The sequence below is a fragment of the Ooceraea biroi genome, chromosome 9 (assembly GCF_003672135.1).
Source record: "Ooceraea biroi isolate clonal line C1 chromosome 9, Obir_v5.4, whole genome shotgun sequence".
In the NCBI taxonomy this organism is placed as follows: Eukaryota; Metazoa; Arthropoda; class Insecta; order Hymenoptera; family Formicidae; genus Ooceraea; species Ooceraea biroi.
Window position 1 is genome coordinate 14,414,569 of NC_039514.1, and position 24,222 is coordinate 14,438,790.

Here is a 24,222-nt window from a genome sequence, read left to right on the forward strand (position 1 = left end):
TTATATTACGATATATTTATTATGTTATTATATTTATTATTACAAAAATTATGCAATGTTGAAAATCCGTCGGATGTGCTCAGATTTAAATAATAAAATCCCATATTCTTACTAAGATCTTTAAAACCATCAACAAATTAGTTTAACGATTTCTTATGCAACACGTCTTTAATTTTATTCGGTGAAAACATGAAAATGGTGGCCATCAAGTACGCGAAACCATTTACGTTATTTTTACTTCAAGTTTTCGCATCTCTCTGTGCGAAGACGGGAGAGAGTTACATCGCCCATGCTGCATCTTCTGTTTCTTGCGTGACAAAATCAATATATCGTCTAATATAGCCCATATTCTAAACGGGAAAAGAAAAAACGAGTGAAAAGGACTAAGAGCGATCGCTGGATGTGAAGTAAAGGCGCACGCAAGTCAGTGTTTTCAGTTGATTATTCAGCTGCGCACGAGGAGGCCGAAAGACACCGAGGCAATGATAGTGCGCCTCAATAATGGTAGTTCTCGGAAACGGAATCAGGGATCCTAGCGCCGGTACTGGACCGAGTCCGTCCAGCTGCGCTGCGCCTGCCCGGCACCGTCGACTCCGGCGAACGATCGGCGTCGCGACGACCGCGGAAGCTCTATCGGGGCGCGTCGTCGGCGGTCCCGCCAGTGCGATATCGCCTCTCGGCTAACGCGGAGGTATCGCTGCTGGACACTCGTATGGCGGTGCTCGCTCGAGAACGCGCGGGTGTACTCCGCGTAAACGCGCGCTGCGGAAACGCGTAAGTGTGCCTCCGCGAAGGAAGAAGAGGTCGAAGTGTCACGCAGACGAGGAGACAGGAAACGGAGGTATTTTCGCCAACTTTGTCGTTTTTCCTGCTGATACGTGACGTCGCGAGAAATCGTTCTTAAACGAGGCTGACGGGAGTTTGAAATTCCAGAAGAAGAAAGGATTGAGGTGTATTCGGAGCGGGATCAGACCTTCCTTTGCTGACCAATCAGACCCGCTATCATTAATTAATCAGAATTATTCGGATTAATCAGAACGTCGATACCAATCTCGGGTCTCTGTGGAGTTGACACAAGCGTAAAATTCGACCAATCAATTTGAAGTTCTAATTACAGACTGAAGATTTGTATCGCACATCGAGAATTGAAATGAAGCGGGCGAAAAAATGATATTAATCTAGTTTAATCTATTTTAATCTATTTGATCAAGTCCGCAACACCTGCATGTACTCCGGTCGCTGCAGTCGGTCTTCGATTTTCAATGTGATATATGGGACTTCCGATTTGCGTCAGAATTTGCCGAGTTAATTGTCTGTTTGTCCGTGAATCTAAGCCCGTGGATCTTTTCGGACTGATTAAACAGATTCGAATTAATCGAGCAATTCTTCGCATGAATTGTCCGAGCGATGATTTTCCAAGGATAAGAGTAGTGCCTAAAAGCTGGATTATCTTCCGGTAGAGCTCATTCGCAGTTCAGGATCGATGCGACTGCTGATTCGCATGGCTTTTCTACGAATCTAAGTGTGCAAATTAAATTCAATGCTTCTTTTTTTTGAAGAATTTGGACTCTTATTTATTTTTCTCTTTTTCGAAAAGGGATTCGTCAGTTGCCCAATAGATGAAAAAAATATTAGAAAATGATGGCGAATATTTCGAAGGCTGATATGTTTATTATTTTTTTACAAATAAAGGTTCAACCTCTTCAAAACGAACATCGAACTAATTTGCACATCTAATATTTATGAATCTGGATTAATTAATCAAATTCTTATATGCGGTGGCGCTAAAACGCACGATCGATGCTTTCTAAATTGAGATAAAGAGAAAAACGTAAATGTTTTTGTTAATTTAACTCTATTATAGTAGCCGTAGCGCGTGATACATTGGTGTTAAGAAACGCAATTCTTCACCGTCCCTTCGCAAATCTGATATAAATTCTTAACAAACTTAGTTGTTTCCGAATTGATCAAACGAATTTCTCGTGCGAGTTGTAGCTCAAGTTATGGTGGATGCTTCTCGAGATGAAGTACTGTGTTGTCAGTTCGCAATAAGTTAAGTTCGTCGAGGTCGATATTTAATTATCGCGAATGTCTTATCGAGGCGAGTTGCCCGCAGGTGGAGGTAATACTTAACGCATGACTTACTGTTGCAACTACGTACTCCGGTTTCTTCTTTTTTAGGAACGTGAACAATCGCGAGGGGACGGAATTTAAATGCGTAATAACTTTCGCAGAGATCGAATTCACTATCGCTGATCTCTCATTCGAATTTCGATGGCCCTTTGCGTGCCTCTCAGGCATAGGGACCAAAATCTGTCCGAGGAAAAGCGGTCGGGCAACGATTACAGAAGCAGAACACTCAGCGAGTTTCCTAATTCATCAGTCAATCAACGCGTGAAAAACGATTTACGTGATCGAGAGAAATCGAGATTGAAGAAAGATCGAGAGATCTCGCGACATTTCCTTTTCGCTGTCATGATATATCAAATTCAATCAAATCAGACGGCCGACCCGACACGTCCACGTATGCTCCCATTGTAATCGCTCTACCGACGTGCTGCGACAGCGACCATAGTAATCACGCGGAAGTACGTGGCTTTTGCGACACACGCGCGACGTCCGTCCCATCGCCCCGCGTTGCGCCACGGCGCGGAATACGACACGAGTTCGATATCGCGCGGAATTAAATGCGGTCCTTCTTTTCTCTCTCTCCCCTCCCCCCGTCTGCCTCATGTACCCCGGCGCATGTACCGAGAGTGCTCGATAAGGGTACTCTCGACACAGTGACACACATGTTCTTTTGGGCCTTCGGGCTCGGATCGATCCCTCAAGTTCGCCTTCGGCCACGGCCACTGCCCTAGCCCTTCGTTTTTCGGTCCTTCGCCTTCCGTAACTCCCGTTTCGCGCGAAAATCGACTGATCTAATATTCCAACGGCTTGCTTCTGTCACAGTGAAACGACTTTAGTAGCAAACGATCTTTTCTTCAATTTCTTCAATTTTATTTTTAAACATTAAAATAATTAGCTTTTAAAGAGATTTTAAGAGAAAATTAACGATCTTTTTTTAGATCAATTTTAGTACAAGATTCAATTGTGAAAATATAATATGTTAATAAACTTAAACTAGTGACTTTCTTTGAGACATTGGGTTCAAGACACATCAAGCGTTGAAAGAGCGCTCACTGAAAAGTGATCACTAAGCGAAGTTATAAACTGCTCATAAAAATAGCGTTCACTCACTGAACAAGTTGCAAATGTCTTCAGTGAACGGAGGCGTTCAGGAAACATTTTTTACTTAACTGTTGTACAACGCTTCTATATCTCCTAAATGCATCCAATCTTCTTAAGAAAAAGTTGTACTCTTGTTAAGTGGTTAAAAATAACGAGTAGGGTAGAAGTGAGACACTTTACATAAATTCAATCCGTTTATTCTCTTGAAGCAGTTACGCGAAAAAAACTTTTTAATTAATTTTGTAATATTAATCCTTGATTGGCTATTCCTGAAGTGAGAGAACAGTATTAATTAATCGCACTCTCCGCAATTTACAGGTGGAATAAATAAACGAGAGTATGTCACAATCATGATTCAAGTTGAAAACGATCCAGAAGAGAGTTCAGCAGCTCGGCTGTCCTGTATACACTGTATACAACGGTGACAGAGCTGTACACGTATAAATCAGCATGGATATACAGAAGAAATTTCTGTGCCCCCGACTGGTGGATTATCTCGCCATTGTAGGGGCCAGGATGCCTGCTGCCTCTCGTCAGCCCGTACAGGTATGATATTTAAACATTCCAAGGGCTTCTCGTTGCAAAATTCCGTTGTAACATGTTTAATAGCATAATCAAGCTAAATTAAAAGAAACGTGTATGAAGGATAAAAAGTAAAATTCGAAATAAAATAATAATAATGTATGATATAGTATATTGTACAATAATTTAGTTGAAAATTTTTATAGGTCCCGGAGTTATTACGCAGATATCCTGTGGAGGATCACAAGGACTTTCCTCTGCCTCTGGACATGGTGTACTTCTGCCAACCAGAAGGTTGCAGCAGCGTGGGACCAAAACGCACGGCCTTGCGAGAGGCGACATCGTTCACTTTCACCCTCACCGACAAAGATTCAGGTGAATGACTGTTCTTTGATTCGCACAAAATCATCGCTGATAATATATCGCTATAAGGTCAATCGGATTGCAGGAAAAACGCGTTACGGGATCTGCGTGAATTTTTATCGACCTACGGAAAGAGCGGGGCTTGCGGCTGGCGGGGGAATTGCGATGAAGAGAGAGAAGTACAACACCACGTTTCGAAGGGAAAGCTGGAGGAAGAGCATGGAAAGAAGCACGGACTCCGCTTTTTCTAGGTGAAATGGCATATTTGTATCTCACACTTGGCTGCACTAATAATAAATAAATTAAATTAAATTAGAATCTTAATACGTTTCTGAAACAATACAATAATATAAAACAGATAAATAAGATTTTTATCCTTTTAAAATCTACGTAAACTTCTAGAAATAAAAGCCAAATTCTTTTTGAATCAAATAAATATTGCGATCATGCTTTAGACGGTCCGAATGACGATCCTTGCGTTTGTTGAGTGTACGTTTACATTCGACAAAGTGCTTTTATAAGACTGTATCTCTAGCCGTTTGTTATAGCGACTATAGGAGCAGTGCAGTAGGTCCTAGTGATTCTGAAAGAGATTGCCCCAGCAGTAGAAGAGACTCGGACACCCCGCAGGTTCCCCATGCTCCAAGACTGGACATTATTGCACCGAGTGGAGACAGCGAGAGCGGCGGCAGTCATTCCCCATCGCCACGTGCTTCTCGAAGACGTCAAGTTAGTACTATCGACTTTATTTATTGATCAATATCTTGTACTATCGTTCATTAATAACTTTAACGCGTACATGACATTTCCGCAGAGAGTTCGCAATTATTCTTTGACTTCGCTGTGCATCATATCGCATCATCCGTTTTTCACGATGTTTCGGGAGTGTCTTTTCGTTCTGAAGAAAATCATTGACGCGTGCAATGAAAGTTTCTCGCCGCAAAAAGTGGGAGCTTCCCGGCAAACGAACAGGTGCATCCTCGTTCTTCAACATATATATATTCTTCGCGAAAGAAGAGTGAAGATCATCTGATTAAACAATAGCACCTCTCGTTACAGAGATACAGTGTGGAGCGTTTTGACGGGCCAAGCTCTGGGAGACACGCCGTCTATCGTGCTTCATGACGTTCGTGAAATCGAAACGTGGATATTGCGTTTGCTGAGCAGCCCCGTGCCCGTCCCAACAAAAACGCGCGTTGAAATTGAAATAATATCGCCAAACCTGCAACCCCCACTGTGTTTCGCTCTGCCGGACCATACGAGGTTCACCCTGGTCGATTTTCCTCTGCATCTTCCGTTGGAGCTACTAGGCGTCGATATATGTCTGAAAGTCCTCACGCTGATCCTCTTGGAGAATAAGGTAATCGCAAATAAAAGTTCGTATATACAGAAAAATATAAAATTTATTATATATAATAATAATAAATTTTAGTAATAAATCTTATTACTAAAAAGATATATAGATATATCTAATATATCTATATATCTTTTTTAATAATAAGATTTTAATATCTACGTTTCTGTCTACTTTCAGATCGTGCTTCAATCCCGCGACTACAATGCCCTGTCGATGTCCGTTATGGCATTCGTTACAATGATCTATCCATTGGAGTACATGTTTCCCGCGATACCTTTGCTACCCACGTGCATGAGTTGTGCCGAGCAGTTACTGCTTGCGCCGACGCCCTTCGTGATCGGAATACCCGCATCCTTTTTGCTATACAAGAAGAACTTCAATATGCCTGACGATATCTGGCTGGTGGACTTGGACAGCAATAAAATAACGGCGCCAAGTTCATTATGTGACGATAGTCTGCCACCGCTACCAGAACCAGAAGGCACTATCTTGAAGAATCATCTGAAGCAGGTGATACGACGTCTCAATTGATGATATAATTTTCGTAAACTTTCGCAACTACAAAAATTAAACGATAAAGAACGATGAAGAAATATATTTAATAATTCTTTAAAAATTCAACGATGAAAATCGATGAAGAAATATATTTAATGATTCCTTACCCTCACCACAGGCAATGCAACTGATGGATCAAGTTGGCTCTAGTGTAAATATTTCATTATAATTCTCCATTTGGTGGCTCTCTTTATTTTGTAGTTAGTGGCATGCATGATTTATTATTAGAATCGTACATGTAGAATTGAATCAATTGTAGCCACACACACTCACTAGAACATTAAAAGGAGCAAATAATAGCAAGTAGGAATTAGAATTAGCTGAAATAGATTCGTAGCTTTTTTCCATTTTACAACCCTTTAAAAGTTTAATTAATATTAGATGAAAATTATTTCCTGCATAGCCCCATCGCTTTTGTAGATTTAGTCTAGTGTAATGAAAGTTACTACGTTAATATCGGATGATTCCTCTGAATTCACAGTTTATTCATTGTTTAATATATTTTCAGGCAATGGCAAGCATGACGGGTCCTCCATTACCATTACAAGACACCTCACCGCGCCTTTCCTTTCAAGCACCGAGTAGGAGAGAAAGCACGGCGTCGCATCATTCCACTTTAAGGTAAATTCATATAACTTCCTTGTTTATTGGCTTTTGTACTAAAATATGGTGAAATAGCAATTTATTACAGTTATTAATAATAAGTAGAATTCTACAAGATGAAAATTTAAATTACATGATGCCAACAAATTCTGTGATCTTATAGTGTAGCTTCAACGAAGCACAGACCGAGTATCGATCATCACGCACACATTCAACACACTCCGTTGAACTCGCCGAGCATGAGCTCGTCGTCGAGTCCGCCGCGTCGGTCATCGGTGTCTCAGTCGATCGGGGGAGCTGGATCAGTAGGACCTAGGACGCCCGGCCAGAGTCCGGCGCCCTTCAACCCTTTCATCTATGGGAATGATGTGGATTCCGTGGACATCGCTACACGGGTGGCCATGGTGCGGTTCTTCAACTCGCAGAATTTGCTAGCCAATTTCACCGAGCACACGCGCACCCTGCGGCTGTATCCCCGGCCAGTGGTGGCTTTCCAAATCAACTCATTCCTTCGTTCGCGGCCCAGAAAGAGCAGTTTCTTGAACAGATTCGCGCGTACTCAGGCGGTCGAGTTTTTGGCCGAATGGTCGCTCACGCCGAGTAACGTGGCCTTCCTCCGGGTGCAGACGGGTGTGTTCGACCCCGCGCAAATCGGCGATAAGCCACGATGGTACGCGACCAATCTCGAACCGATCTACTTCCCTGTATGGGACTCCGGCAGTTCGCTGGCAAATGCTCTGAAGGCGATGAGAGAGCATGAAAGTCAACCCACCGACGAGAGCGGCTCCGACTCCGAAGGTGCCGAGAGTACAAGTTCCTCTTATTCCTCTCTGAGCGATTTTGTTTCTGAGATGGCATCGTCGGATCTGTCACCGGGTGAGTGCTTTAAATTTTGAACAAAGCAATTTATCTTATTATAATTTTAAAGTTTAAAATTTTAAGATTTTATTGTTTACGCCAGTATAAAAATTCGAATTAAACATTTCGGAACATATTGCTTTATAAAAATTATCATAATTCTTTGTTATCGTATTTTAATATATATTTTTTATTATATATTCTATTACTTTTTCTGCAGGTTACAGCTGTCCACAAGTGAGCCAACCCCAAATGTCGCTTTCGGTGGATCCGAAGAATGTCTACAATCCTCCGAGTTCCTTACAATATCCAGGAGTGGAGGAGGATTCACCAGTACGACCCGAGAGCCCACCGAGTACTTCTTCTAGTCACAGTGATCTGAGTAGTCCGAGCTTTAACAGGGACTCCGAGCTCGAATTAAATCCAAAAGTTCACGAGGGTTCGCAATCTACTAATGTAAGTATATGAGCTTTTTTCATCCTGCCACTCTTTTTCTCTCTTTTTCTCTGTGCACCATTTTTATTACGATATTTTTGCAGATAACTTATACGTGTAATTAATTCGTATTATAAGCAACTTCTTACAATTGACATGAGATTTAACTGATTCTATTGATTCATGCTATATGTTTTATTATCAGAAAAAACTTTCTACATATTAGTTTTAATAATCACACGACATTAAAATTTGAATTATAAGTTTCTCATCCGTTAGTAACATATCACGTTAATTGGTTAGCGAAAAGTTTCTTATCATTCTCTAAACCTACATAATAAATAAAAATGAACTAGTCTTTCGAAGTTTCGAAGTTTCGATCCTTCGAAACTTCGTATCCTCAATTCCTCAGAGTCCTTCGTTCTTTCGAAGTTCTTCGAAGCTTCGACGTTATCGAACTTCGATCAAAATTAACAGGTCTACTTTAAAATTATAATAATAATTTTATTATAATTTTAAAGTAGGCCTGTAGGCCTGTATAATAATTAATTTTATAATCATATGATTGAAAGTTTTCGGTCTCAGCGGTAATATCAATCTGAAGAAATTTTGTAACATAATTAATGGAGTTTTCTATCTCTAGATCGACACGCAATAAATTATTTAAGTACATAAGTACATGCTTACGAAATTTATACATTACAATATACGAAAAGCTCGAAGTACGTCGAAGTGGGTGTACGCTAACGGATTGCTTGATCATAGGATAAAGAGGAGGGTGGTAGCTTTGAGTCAGACTCCGCGTCGACAATAACACCGCGCACAATCCTGAGCGCACAAAGTTCGGTAGGACAATTCACAGGGATAAGCATGGGATCTTTAGGCACTCAATCTTCGCTCAACGACACTGAACGTCCTGCCACTCCTCACAGGACTTCGCGTATCAGTAGATATGTCACTCCTGTGAGTCATTTCCATATTATCTTTACTTATTCTGTCACTCTCTTCGAGTGTCATTACTTCGTTGTCATTCGCGTTGATGCATGATAGAGGAATCAAATGGAGTGCTGGAATTTGTGGAAGTATACATGTGGAATGTTTGTCCTCGTCTCTTCATCTTTCGCTTACGTGTAATCTCGTTAAGAATATGAGAAGAATGTTAGCTTCACGTCTTTGATTTGCATTTTATTTCGAGGATGTCGTTTACTCATTCTTATATTCTTGTGTTCGTTTCAGTATTGCATCAACATATCGTTGAACATATGTCATTTGAGTTTCTTGCATGATCATTCTTCAAGACCCACGCGAGCACAACGATCTTTACTATGTCCCATGTCTGACATTAAATATGATTGTTTGGAGATAAAGTTGGGTTGTTTTTAATCTCTATCTTGTAAATAACACCGTTTTTTTTTAGCATGAAAGGAACCAGTAAGATTTATTGTAATGCACTTATACTGTTCACTTTATTTTCACAGGTTACTGAGATTATTGCATATTTTTATAATGCTCGTACGATATTAAATATCTCTTTCACGTAAATGTAATTTATATGCACACAAATATGCAGATATTTACACATTTTCATATAAATCATATCATCACACGAATCTTAGTTCATGAATTTAAATTGTTATAGTTACCACAAGTTTAATTACCACAAATTATTATTAAATAATCCATATTTAAAATAGTAATTAAGCATACAGATGTGATGCACTATTTATCTATTTAAAGTATAGTAAAACAACAATAATTTTCTTTGTAGCTACAAGTTGTATTGTTAAATACAATTCAACTTACTTAAACATTTAACGTAATACTTTTTGTTAAAGCATGAAGTCTAACTTTGTTATAGTATATCGATTAATGTGCCACGTTTCAGAGAAAGAATATTGTTTTCTATTATAGAAGTCCTCGGATTTTCGTTCTTATGATATCGTGTATCTTAAAAAATTTCTAATAATATATCTTCTTACATCTTCAACTTTTCCGAGATTACACATGTTTTTCTACTGATACGTGTTTTTCTATTTTTAACAAAAAAGTTTAATTATGCTGGAAGGAAGATTTGATCCAGTCTCTTATTTTTCAGAGAGAATAATCATCTTTTCAGAAGAATGAAGGCAAAATTCGCTTTTTTAGGTTCCACCCACTGGACCAGGTCTACAACGTCAGCCAAGTGTCGGCAACGTCTTGGCTAGAGCCTCCAGCTTCAACACCGTCGGACCTCTTTTGCCGCGACAGATAAGCGCTACCGCCGATCATCATCACGAAGTAACGGTGCAGCTTCAGCGCCAGGCATCGGCGGGAGCAACGGTCACGCAGAAATCAAGCGACGACAAAACGGTGCAACGACAAAACAGCGGCGGTAGTACCACTGCCACCGGAAATGGTGTTCTGCGACAGGGCTCGCAAGGCTCGCTGTTCGAGCAGATCGCCAGCCAGGCAAAGGACTTGGTGCGCGAAACAACTAGGCAGAGCAGTCAAGACGGGTTGCTCGCACACATGGACAAGGTAAAAACTATTCGCTAATACTGTACACGCATGAATGATACAAGATCAAATAGCAATATCTAATATACTGCGAAGTCTTCTAATTTCTGCGTATTTCTTGCTATCGTAGCTTAAGCATCAGGCGAAAGAGAAGATTACAGAGGCAGGCGAAGACAGCTTATTTGCGCCGCTAGAGCAAGTGCGTTTTTAAATGAAACATCAACGATATGACACGATATTTACATACTTCTGTACATCTGTTTTTTATGTTTTTAAATTAGTTGACGCTGCAAACTAAGAAAGCGATGGGCGAAGCCACCAAGTCCGTGCAGGAGGTGTCGAAGACAGCGTTGGAGGCGAGCAAGACTGCAGCGGGCGTCAGCAAGAATACATTGGACGATCTGACGTATGTGGGCAAGAGCACATTAGGTGACCTGACGAAAAGTGCGAAGGAAGTCGCCGCGAAGAAAGGCTTACTCAAGGTATGCATGTCGATTGCATGAAAAGTGTTACAACTTTATTGTATAACTGTTAAACGTTATGTTACACGTTTCACAGTTTCCGGTAAGTTTTAATTTATTATTCGTTTGCACATAGAGTCTCGGAGAGTCGCAACAATCGCCAGTACACTCTCCATCGTCTCCCAATGTAACACAGCCGCGAAAAGAGTCGGTCAGTAATCAACTGGTCGCATCGGACACGCGGGGCGGCGTCGGCCGGGATTTCTTCAGCAATATTAGTAGTGATTTAAACGGTTTCGCTGCGCAGACTAGCAGTATGTTCAGTGATTTATTCGGTACGTTTCCAGATTTTTTCTTAAGAGAATTGTTATGCTAATTTATATCTATGAAAGTAAGACTTTAGAATTTAGAATAAAATCTGTAATTTTGTCATTGAGAAAATGAAGAATTATAAATCAAATTTTTTAAATAATAGAATAATAGAATTAATAGAAATAATAGAATTTTAAATAATAGACTGACTGATTTCCAGGTAGTAAAAATAGTTCTAGTCGAGGCAGTAGCTTCTTCCCGCAAAATCAGAAGTCGAAAGAGAAGAGCAATCCGATCCTTGGACCATTTCCTAAAGGTATGAACGACATTGCGATACTTTTGATTGGATGTGTGGACAAAATTCAGTATCGCGTATAAGTGTTTATTAATTTATTTATACAGTTGCAGCGAAAACGGGATTGGTAGAGCGTTCCTCGTTGATAAAACATTCTACGCATAAAGTTAATCAGGAAGATGCGCAGAGAATGCAAAACGCGGAACGTTCTAGCACAAATAGTGACAATCAAGCCTTTTTGAACGATGCAAGTATTCGTAGATGTTACTCAATTATCTTAAAATGATTTTTATTTGATTTTACGATAATTTGCAACATAACTTTTAGGTTGTAACGCAAGTCTTGTCCGGGGAAGGTGTTGGTTGGCTCAAATTGAACAGATTGAAGAAGCTGATGGAAGACGAAAACTATCGGGATCTGGTCGTGACGAAACTGAATAAAGGTCTCAGTAGGAAGATCAGTCCGGATGATCACATTGACGATGTGGTAAATTTCAAATGTATCATAATTTTTTTTAAATTAATACATAATTTATTAAATAATCTTATTATTTATCGTGCTATTACATTCGCCATTCCTATGTACCAATCAAAGATATAATATCGCTTGTTTAGAAGACACACATTTAATTCTTGACAGGCCATATCGAAACCCGTATACAAGGGAATGCTAAAGTGCCTTCAAGCAGTGACGCATGGTCTCGCGCATACATATAATAATTTTGGACTAGGCGGAATGGCTTCTGTCTTCCAACTGATGGAAATCGCTCACACGCACTATTGGAGCAAAGATCTATCCGGGGAGGGTGGTTTCGACAGTTCTTTGATGTCACAGGCATGTCTTAATTATCTCTTTATACGTAGTGTTTGTATAACAACGTCATACAATACATTTAAAAATTTTCTTATTCTCTATACGTTTATTCGATAATTGAACAGATCGCTTGTTTCGCAGGCGTCCAGCCCATTCGGTAGTAGGGAAAACTTAAAATCTCCGCAATCTCCGAATCAGCCTGAGTTCACGGATACCACGCAAAAAACAGGTATATTTTTAAGTGTTCTAGATAAGAAAATTTTTATTATTATTAATTATTTATTAATTTATTATTATTTATTAATTTTTATTAATATTAATTATTGATTTTCCCCGATGTATTCTTTTGCTGAAATTGTTTAATTTGCGTTAGTTACTTACAAGGATATATTATAAGATAAGGTGTATTTGCTATCAGAACTGCCGCAAGTGCATTTGGACACGCCGCAAGGACCACCGACAGCAGACACGGGTCAATCGACAACGGACATGTTTCTGGATATGTTCACGAAGAAAGGGAAATTTCTAAGCAAGCTCACTTCATTTGACTCCGAGGTAGAAAACATTTGCAGTTCATATCAATACAAATCAGATCACACATTTTGGTTCTAAACTCGAGTTTTAAGTTATTTAATAATCCTTTCATTTAGGTATCGCAATAATCACTGTGGGCGTCATTGTTGAAACTAGTAAAATACATGCCTCCACCATCCCTCCAGACGAGAATTAGTTCCTTGTCATTTTGTTTCTAAATAAAATATACATTATTGGCTTGATAGCATCTGTAACAATTCCTCTTAAAAAAACTTAGTAACGAAAAAAAAATATTACAACTGTCTAAATTGTTCACGTTCGATTATAACGTGCAACGCACACGTGTCATGTGTTTTTTAGAGTGGGCGGGGTGGTGAAACGGGAAGCAGCGAAGCTTTATCCACAGACGGAGGTAGCATTATCACTAATCCTGCTTTTCGGCAAGCGCACCAAGCTTCCTTCCGAAGCACTGTGTCTGATAGCGAGGTCGAGCAAGGCAATGTAAATTACCTACTCTCTGAATTAGTTTTTATTATAATTATATAATTATTATATGCATCTTGTAGAACACATATTCTAGCAGTATCGTCCATTTCCGTAATAATAACTGACTCGGAAAATATATATATACATGCAAAATCAACCGTGCGATACATAGAGTTCGTTGAAATGTATGTTAATCCTGTGTTAATGATGAGAATTGCGTGAAATCATGAGAATTTTTTGTTTTTTGACACAACTTTCTCGGTTATACCGTGTCAGTATACATATAACAGGAGATGTTAGATTCCGATGTTAGATCCTACAATTCCAAGTTTTAAAATCGCGGTGATAGTCCAACATTCACAGCTATTAATAAATTCAACAATCGCTATCGAAAAATAACAGGAATGTATCTCGTCGCATTTTCACCTATGCTGCGTTAAAAAGTAATCAATTGTTTGTGGCATGAATAGGTTCCCACACGTTCCTTTGCACACGATAAAATTACTGTTTTACTTTAGAAAGCCAGCATTATATGCATCACAATTAGCAGTGAATGGATATTTAGTTCGAATGCTAATTAAATGCTATAATCGATGGACGTCGACACAGAGGATGTACTTTTAAATATACTACTGCTTTCTTAAGATTCAGATAGCTTTCTATTAAAATGTTTGGAACGCTATTAACTTTATTCTTACGTGGGTTTTTGATTCTAGTTTCCCCGGCAAGGCAAGCAACGTTCCGGGAGCGTCTGGTCTAGCAAATCATCTCTGAGTACCGGATTCCGATACCACGGCGGAAGTTTAGTACCCACTACAGCGTTACCGAGTCCGGAATCCGCGAGAACATATCTTTTCGAAGGTATACTGCTTTTCTATATTGGACTAGTAAAATAATAAAATAATAAAATAATAATAATTGCAATTTTTTGACCTCAGGTCTATTAGGAAAGGAGAGGTCGCTCCTCTGGGACGAAATGCAATTCTGGGAGGATGCATTCTTGGATGCCGTTTCACAAGAACGTGATATGATGGGTATGGATCAAGGCCCCGGGGAAATGGTAGAAAGGTAAAAAGCATGTGTATAAAATAAAACATTTACTAAGAGAATTTATTTATGATCATAGAAAAATAATTGCGACTAATATATCATCTATCGACAAACGAATTTCTTAGAAGCGTTTATATAGTTTTCGAGTTTAATTCTACATAAATCCGGAGTAAGATATTGTATATCCTACTGTCCAGATATGACTGGAAATATAATAGGAAAAGTGAAAGATGTACATACTGCACAAATGTTAAGAGAAGTTCGAAAATTATTAACGCGAAATTGTATAAATGCAACATAGATACAAGAGTTTAAGCGAAAGCGAAAGGCGGCGATTGGAGCACGAGGAAGATAGACTACTATGCACTCTCCTGCACAATCTCACTGCTATCCTGGTGATGTTAAAAGTCGACAAGAACGAACTGAAGCGAAAGGTGCGCAGGTTGCTGGGCAAGAGTCACATCGGCCTCATCTACAGTCAAGAATTGAATCAACTTCTCGACCAAATAAATAATCTCGTAAGTGGCTGGTAATTGTCATCAGAGTGTCAATTGCGATGCAATCAATACTTTTTTCCTTCTCAGCATGGAAACGACATTGATTTGAAGCCTTTGACGTCACGACAAATGCACCGACAGTCGTTTACTGTGCATTCGGGGGTCGACGCCGAGGGTGAGCTGCGGTTCCTCGAGGTTCGCCACGACGGTCTCGTGCTGAGATCGGTAAATGGTGTAATAGTTGAACGCTGGTGGTATGAACGCGTTGTTAATATGACATATAGTCCGAAAAACAAGGTTCTATGCTTATGGAGGAGGAGCGGCGGCGATACCGAACTTCATAAATATTACACTAAGAAGGTATGTTCTCGTGAAAAGAACAAGCAAAGATAGATTATCATTTACCATTTAACACTTGTTAATGATTGAAAAATATACGAAATAGTTTGTAGAGATTTATTTGAAGATGGAATAACAGTTTTCAACGTAAAATTATTTCTTTATGAAGGAGAACGTTAATAATTTAGAAATATTTCTAATTGATTCTGTTGTGTCAGAGATCCTGTAAATTCTGTTAAAGTTAGATTAGGATTATAGATCGTGACGGATTTATCGTGACGGATACTCTCCACGAAATGCTGCATATACTAATGCTCGTTTCTTAGTGTAAGGATGTGTACTACTGCATAAAAGACGCTATGGAGAAGGCAGCGGCTCGCGGGCGGGGCACGAACGTGGGCTACGAGCTCGGCGGCGAGTTCCCCGTGCAAGACATGCGAACGGGCGAGGGTGGGCTCCTGCAGGTTTGCATGGAAGGCGTCGGTCTCCTCTTCGCAAACAGCAAGGTATGACTCGTGGATTCACGTGAAACTCACGCATTCTTTATGCTGTGATAACGGCGCAGAAAAAATCGAGAGTTTCTCTTGAGGATTGCGCGTAATTCCACATCCAATTGTTTGTGTCATGGATCGCATTTTATACCACATATATATATATACACACATACTGAGTCAATTAAAAAGTTTGGTTCAATTTTCAATTTTTCAAATCAATTTACATAAGTAATATAAGCAACGGTGATTATTTGATTGATGAATAATTTGTTGTTGCAATAAAGTAAAAGTTGACGCAAAAATCGAACCGAACTTTTTGATTCACCCAATATATTTATATTGAGAATTTTTATTTGAAGATTATTATCATCTTCCATTATATCCCTCGATCGTATCTCTACGTTTCTATATTATATTTATATTTCGTGTTTTTTCTGGCCGATGCTTTCATTTTATCTTCCTATCAACAGTAATACGTATAATAATGTATCTATTTCAGCCAAATCGAACATATATCAAAAAATACGTTATCATGAACTATGGGTCCATTTCTAAAAAAACGAAACGAAAGAAAATACCTTTCGTCTCGACTCACTGAACGCGAAAACGTTGCTCGATATATACATATATATCAGACGTGTTTATTTAAATTTAAAATAAATTTAAAAAAAGATATTTAAAAAATGGGGCAGAGCATTAAAACGAATCGAATAAGATAGGAATTCACGTTGTCGCTCAATTGTTGTTACCATCTATTTTTCATCAGAAATCACTTTTCCTGTCTCTGTGTTCTTTTTCATTATTGCATTGATGCAAGGACCACTCAATATTATCTCCCACTGCTAACCACTACGATCTGCTTAATTGATTTTGTATCTCTGTACGTGATTCATCGCGGTGATGCGTCCATGATAGCACGCAAGTCGAGCTCATTAAGATGGTTTGACCGGCGAATATCCAATTGACATATATTAAAAATATCCATTTGACAAATTGTCATGTAACAAAAGTTCATGTAACGTCAGAACGTTAGGATTACCTATAACGAAAAGATAATTCGCGCAAAATCTTGTATTCATAACACAAATCTACGAGGAGAAATTAAAGAAACTTTATAAAAGAAACGAAAAGATAGGAATTTTATTATAGATATCTTACGTACATATAACACGTAACGTACATGTGATACATCACACAACTCGCAGAAAGAATGATCATTCAAAATTTATCGTTAAATGTTTCTTCAATCGACAGCTCTTTAAATAATCTCTCGCGATTGTGTTCTCACGTATAACATACAGAACACAGTTTTATATTACGACTCCGGTATCCTCTCGGTTATTATTCCACTGGATAATATTGTGTTTCAGGCGTTATATAATCAATGTTTTCTTGCATGGAAGCTCGATGTGCAGTTGCAGACTCTTTTATCTGTTATATTATATAATTATATATTATATATATTTATATATCATTACACACATTTATATATATATATATTCATATATTATATATACATAGGTAATAAGGTATAGGGCGATATATTCATATATATATACAGACTGTCTTTTGAACACTATACTCCTATATCTTATCATTTGTATTGAATGTTGGATGCTATTATATTTTTCCCATAAGTCTAACAACTTTTTTATCTGTCGTGGTCATACACGAGGAAAGTCTATTCGTGGCTCGAGACGAAAGAATGCAAAGAAAGCGGAAAAAAAAGAAACTGCTGCGAAACGGGACCGCAAGAATACCTATCGCAGTTTATCGAATGTTTACCGCGACGATGAAACGTTCGCGGATTATAATTAACAGAATCTCGCGCACGAATGACGAAATATCCGCGGGATATTACGTTCAGGATTCGCGCGGATCTGTTTGGACAGTTCGGGATGATAGATAGACTTTTCTCAGCTTGGGGAACTTTTGAGATGGTCCTTGAACAATGAATATATACCTTGCTGTTATATTACCGATTGGCCATGACGATTAGGTAATAAAGTGTAGCTGTAATATCATCGTGTACAGCTCTATATCTCTATCTCTCTATATATATGCTATATCTTAACTGAGTGGATAACTGCTGTTATCAAGGGTTTTAATTTTCTGTTTTTCTGTTTTCTGTTTCTTGTCCCGTCCATCGACATTGCCCCGCGGCTGGGCAAACAGGATTTCGAGGTATCAAATCAAAATAAATCATTGTTTGTTATATAAATTCAGTATTGACTATATACTCAGTGTTGGCCGTGTTCCGGAGATGCTTATTTATTTTTACCATTACTTTTGGCCGTATTATATTATTATATATACTATTATATACTATATATCTACCTACGTTCTTAAATTGCATTCGAACTCACTGATCTGCTCTGTCTATCTTTACTGTTTTTTCTACGATCGATCGGTGTTAGTTGTAATATATATATATATATATACGTATATGTATATTTCCATACGATATATATACATATATATCGTAAAGCTGATACCTCTCAGGTATCCAGTAATGAACGATGAAATGCAGAACAGTGTTTGCCGCATATCGAAAATCCGACAACATATCTTATATATTGTATATCGTTTAGATGAGATATTTGTAAGTAGTGTTTAGTGCAACTTGTAGAGCGATGTTCGATGCACACAATGCAACTATATATATCTATATAGCCTATATCACTCGTACATGGAAGTCCGTACACAGTCATTATGTCACGATCATCATTACAGCTTCCACGTTTTACACACTCCCGGTTTCCCGGTCGTGATTGTAAAACTTATCGAGGGAAATTTTTTTATCGAATCTCTCACTGCTGTTTGTCGTCGATTCCATGAAAATTTGATAAATGTACTTCCGCAGATTTTTTCCGGAAAACTAAATCATTCTGTTTGATCAAGTTCTTTTTGTTTTAACTTTGAAAGTTAGCGAAGCGTAAATTGCAAATTGAGCCAGAAGCGAGGAGTTGACTTCTACTCGCGCGAGGAAAATTGTAGGGTATTGCTGCCTCATTTTGTAGTCTGTAGAAAACGCACTCTGTGTAAGGGTTTAGGGTGCGACAGTACAATTCTATATGCAGTCATGGCTGTGCTTCAATTACTCCTTTTTTATATCGTAGTCGAGCAAAAAACTCGAGGACCACATATCAATGTTTCTCGAGGAATGAAGTCGATGCACAGTAAAAAATAATAAAACGCTCAATGTTACCTGTAAGTTGATGTGGGGCTATTTTGATCCATAATATTGAAAGTAATGTAATAATAACAATAATTTATAATATACTAATAATACAAATTTAAACATTAATATTATATGTTACTCGTACGATGTATTTAATTTAAATTTATTTTTGCATAATATCGTTCGAAGATCTGATCAAGAGCATTTGCCATGTCTTTTCGGGAAGACCTAGATCAAGTGGTTACAACAAGAATAATTCATAAAAAACGATTCATTTATAGTAAAAAAACACATTATAACTTTATACAATTGTTTACAACTCATCACGAAAACATATATTTAAATATAATTCTAAAAACGTAGAATAGTAAAAGAGAGCAGTTACCTGATATTTATATGGTCGTGACACACACATATCGCTCGGAATCGACTCGCACACTGCTAGTTATGTAGTAGAGCAATGGTTTCTCGTGTTGTATAGTGATCGTCCAATACTACGAGACTTTTCGCAAAATTGTCGTGAAGGCTGGACTCGCGCGAGCCCCAATCCTCTCTCTCTCTCTCTCTCGTCATGAATATACACTTCTCTGGCATGGCACTGCTAACATGTTTCTTGTTTATGACAGCGTACTGATTCTGACACACATCTTCCCTCTCGACAATGACATTTGTTTATCGTCATGTATCCACCTCGATCTTCATACCATCCCATGATCGATATATTTATATATATATCACGACCGTGCATCATTGTCGATCGAACCACGACCACCGGTCTGTATTAGATGATACAATTGCACATTTAGCAACTTATCGACGCTAAGCAATCAGTGACATTTTACGATTGAGTTTAGGCCATCTCCAGAGTTGCCTGCCGCTATATATCGCTGACGTTGCTGCCGCTACTGCTGCTGCTGCTTGCTGCCGCTACTGCCGTTAGGTCTTGCTTAGAAGCTGCAAATATGCTGAGATTGCGACATGATAGAATGAGATGCATGGTAGACTTTAAACGCATAAATCTTAGGATAAGGATCCTAGATAGATCGCTTATATGGCTTACATCGCTTATATCGCTTATATCGCTTTGATGCTTCTACTGAGAGACTGTTTTCGCAAAACTCAAAAAGCAATTTTATAAAATAAATTAATAAATTAAAATAGAAATAGATATTATATTAAAATCTATTTCTCTAATGTGTTTTTAAAAATAATCGACTCGACTTTTCGGAAGTCAATCGTAGAAGCTGGATTTTGCGAAAATAATCCTCTATAGCTCGCTTCTGAACTTACGATTAAATTGCGATGTAGCAATTGTTACGCAAAAGCGGGCATGACGTGATTTGCGAGGCGATCATTGTACGCCTATTTGAAAGATTCATATATGTTTGCATGTACAGATGTTCAGGATTCGAATCTACCGATTTCGTTTCTTTCGTTTACGAGTTCATTTCGAGTTGGACATTTTTCTGCACGTATAAGGGATATATTTCGATTTTAGTAGCGCAATCATTAAATATTTGATATTTTCTATATAATATATAATACGATGCCACGTTTGTTGCGACATTATTATTTGATGTTCCAATTTTCATAAACTTTTTAGTAGATTGAGAGATTGCTCGACAAAATAGAGCTACATGCACTCGGGATAAAGAACGTGAATATTATAATATAATCATCATTAGGAGTCAAAAGGAATATTAATATACAGATATACATTCAATCTTCGTTTTCCAGATTTTCAAAATCGTTTGCTTAACGTGTGTTTCTGAAGTGAAAATACGCGAGAACTTATAGATATTTGAGTTTAAAGTCGAAGCTTGTGCATTTATTAGGGAAACGGAAGAAACGTGATCTTTGTGCAACAAGCAACACACGAACACCGCTTTGCATTCAATTAGCGCAAATCACATGTAACTATATCTCGTGTGTCTAAGCGACTATTATCACGGTAGATGTTACAATTAATTCGACCAAATGATCTTTTTGTTCACGCCTTCTAAAGAATAACTGTTCGTACACACGTTCGATAGTTTTGCAATATTAGCGCGCAAGGCAGACTACAGAGAGAAAATCACGAGTGTGCATGATCGAGTAGAAGCAAATTCATGATGCGCGAAGCGCAGACTACTAACGCAAACTGATTGTGTTATTTGCAGTTTTTTGTAAGACTCGATCATATCCGCAAGTGCTTTACTCAAAAGGATGGAATCTTTGTTTTGGAAGAATTCAGTAAGTGGCAAACTATGTGAATACTGCATCGATTAATACATATGCTTCTTACGCTCTTTAGAACTTTCGTGAGAGATATAAAATCGCGATATACTGGCACGCTTACGCTGCAATTTGAGTTTTAGTTCTCAGATGTTGAAACGTCATCAAGCACTCTTCTGTTTCAGATCCTAAAACTAGACAAGTAATTCAACGTAAATATAAGTCACAAATGGTAAGTAGACATCTCATAATCGTACTCTCTATAAAAATAAGAAAAGATTTATTATTTTAAGGAACAAAGAATTTATTTTATTATGGGGCACGTGATAAAATTCAATTCTGTTAAAATGGAATTTGTTTTATCCAAATAAATCAAATGACACTTATTTTACGTGCGTTTATTACACATTTGTAGCTATATAGTATATTGTATGTAGGTTGATGAAGCAGTTGGCTGCGTGCATAGAATATTTTCCGTCGAATTTACTCGTCGTAAACTCCCATTGGAGAGCTGTCATAAACACAAGCGCGAAAATGATGCTACATGAGACGCTTATTTCTAAGTTTTTTCATTTCTCAAATCTCACGTAAGTTCTTTTTCGATTTCGTTAAGTACATTTTTATTTACATTTTTATAAATTGCGTTGATTTTATAAAAGGCAATTATATATGATTATTATTTCAATTTCCAGATAAATCTTGAGACGATTTAAAGTTTATTTCAAAATTCAATGAGAAAGTTTGATTTAATTATATTTAAAATTAATTTACATATCTGACGAATTGATTTCAAAGCTTCCGATAAAGTAATCACGAATGATCTCGCTAATAATATAATATAAAATACCTTTGTCTACGTCTTGATTTATAGGCATCTGATATCTGCTACGCTGTCATCTGTGTGTTCTCTTACGTGGCTGCCGGATCGGAGCAACGAAAACAGCAACAGCATCCGCAACAGCAATCACAGCAACAGCCACAACAGCCACAACAGCCACAACAGCCACAACAGCCACAACAGTCACAACAGCAACAACAGCCGCAACAGCAGCCGCAATCGCAGTATACGCCGCATCAACAACGTCAGCACTCACACCAGCTTCAGCTTCAACAGCAACAGTTGCAGCAGCAACAGCAATCTCGGTATCCCAATGTAACGTCGCAGACGTACAGAAACCCACAACCCAACAAGGATCCTCATCCTCGTCAACACTGACAAAGGCAAAGGCACTCGCTTCCCTTTGTCCACACCATCCACAGCAAGAATAGCTGCGCTCCTTACGCCTGTCTACCTTGGGTATAAACGTGCTATCTCTTTTTCTCTCTCCAGAAAGTTTAATTTAAGGATTATACTCGAATAATGGGCAAGATAATGGCGTGACACACGTATACATACATATACATTCCGTTTTTCAGAGAAGCTCAGTTCTGTTTCTTCGCGCATAATAAATATCGCATGAGCACTCTCTCTTCCTTCCGCAAGTAAATTTATTAGCAAAGAATCGTTGTAAAAAAAACCCAAGAGTACGAAAAGAGTTCTGTCTATTCTTACCACGTGCTCATCGATTGTCCACGCAGATATTTATTCGGAGTCACGTAGCGTTGCGTCGATGTGATAGCTATAATGGCATTCTTCTATTCGTCTTACACGCGGGCGCGCGTGTATGCGTCTTACCTAAAGCAATTAAATACAATAAATATATTTGTAACTGGCGGCACGATTTTATATGATTACGCCATGACACAGATTGCAAATGTGATCGTTCGTGCTTAGAAGGAGCAAAGATTCATTTTGGCTCATCGTATAGACGGAATAAGTAATCGATTGGTAAATGCCAATCTACAAGATTTCTCGCTAACTCTGGACTGTCGCTGTTGTTCTTAGGTTGATATTGGAACTTCGTAACAATGGAATGAAATAAATTACAACAGGTAGCTCCCTTCGTTTGCTATCTCGTTCTTTTGCATTTATGATCAAGTCCTGCCAATGATTTATATTTCATTTTACTTGAATGTGAAATATTAGCGAAAAATATCATGTGTAGGTATAGAAAAACATAATATCGCGTATTCTCTGTCTCAAGTGAATCAAAGTGGTCATTATTTTGTACGGTTTCGACTACAGAAAAGATATATCTCTCTCGATAAGTCATCGAGTATTTTAGGGTACATGTAATGTCCCGTAAAAGTGAGATAGTATTATGTATAATGTATTAAATACAATTCTGTACAATATTCTGAAGCCAAAATGGTATCTGCGAAAAACGCTGTGAAAGTTTACACTCTGCGTTTTCCTATATGACTGGTACGAACTCGTTAGTTAAACATATGTAGCAGAAACTGTAACAGCGACAAGTACGTAAGTATCAGAAGCGCGATTGCGATATTCGGAATCGGCATTAAGTGACGTTTTTTCCACGAGAATTTTTATTGTAGCTTTCGTTCTCTTGTATATTTTTCGATATCCATTGCGTTAAACGCACGTTAATTACGTAAATTAGACGAACGACCAGCCTAGAAGAGATGTGTATGTACATACACTAGTCGCGTACTCAGCGTGAAATAAACGTCATACAGATGTCAGAAGAAATGATATATTTTCTTGCAACGAGAGAAGCATATAGATATTTGTAAAAAGGAATACGATTTGTAAATAACAATCGGCGATCCAGCAAGCAGTACGAACAGGCGTGAGCCGCCCTTTTTTGTTTCCCTTTAATACAATTATATAATATATTCGTAGGGCTCATTTGCTGAGCTAGAAAAAAGTGGAGAAACTCCTAGTGAGAAGGTATATTCTCTTCTAAACAACTGAAAGGAAAAACACATGTACACACACTATCCTTCGTACCAAATTTGTCTGCCTAAATCCCGATGTTTAGAAGCTCGTCGTCAATGCCACGTTTTAAACGACACGTCGGCTGACCATTGTCATTTCGAAATATATCACGGTTATGCGATGATAGAAAAACCTTACACTCCTAGAAGAGAAATTAATACCTCGCATTGTATAGTATTCATCCATGTAGACGCCTTATGCCCAAAATATACTTGTAACCAAATCGATATTAAGCGATATTTATTTGCCTTCATCTCCCTCTGCGATGAACATAATTACAGAACTGT

General features: G+C 38.3%; 1 protein-coding gene across 16 annotated transcripts; it reads left to right on the forward strand.

Annotated features, from left to right (window-relative positions):
* The first annotated feature begins 625 nt into the window (after positions 1 to 625).
* LOC105275993 (MAP kinase-activating death domain protein) lies at positions 626 to 24,162 on the forward strand. 16 transcript variants are annotated; one of them, XM_011333283.3, is made up of 35 exons: positions 626 to 841; positions 3,550 to 3,777; positions 3,960 to 4,128; positions 4,202 to 4,367; positions 4,665 to 4,845; positions 4,931 to 5,088; positions 5,161 to 5,476; positions 5,651 to 5,983; positions 6,147 to 6,179; positions 6,537 to 6,649; positions 6,795 to 7,507; positions 7,710 to 7,945; positions 8,690 to 8,887; positions 10,070 to 10,441; positions 10,551 to 10,619; positions 10,702 to 10,902; positions 11,018 to 11,216; positions 11,414 to 11,509; positions 11,596 to 11,735; positions 11,816 to 11,974; positions 12,128 to 12,322; positions 12,443 to 12,530; positions 12,720 to 12,856; positions 13,196 to 13,336; positions 14,038 to 14,182; positions 14,260 to 14,389; positions 14,673 to 14,889; positions 14,956 to 15,228; positions 15,534 to 15,713; positions 17,832 to 17,885; positions 19,737 to 19,880; positions 21,042 to 21,114; positions 21,282 to 21,328; positions 21,534 to 21,683; positions 21,968 to 22,045. In XM_011333283.3, exons 2-34 carry the CDS (start codon positions 3,682 to 3,684, stop codon positions 21,642 to 21,644), a joined length of 5,883 nt encoding a protein of 1,960 aa, XP_011331585.1. In that variant the 5' UTR covers positions 626 to 841; positions 3,550 to 3,681; the 3' UTR covers positions 21,645 to 21,683; positions 21,968 to 22,045. The 16 variants fall into 16 exon arrangements, with proteins under 16 accessions (XP_011331585.1, XP_011331573.2, XP_011331574.2 ...); XM_011333271.3 differs by lacking the exon at positions 21,534 to 21,683 and having other exon boundaries at positions 21,968 to 24,162; XM_011333272.3 differs by lacking the exon at positions 21,534 to 21,683 and having other exon boundaries at positions 4,674 to 4,845; positions 21,968 to 24,162.
* The last annotated feature ends 60 nt before the right edge of the window (positions 24,163 to 24,222 follow it).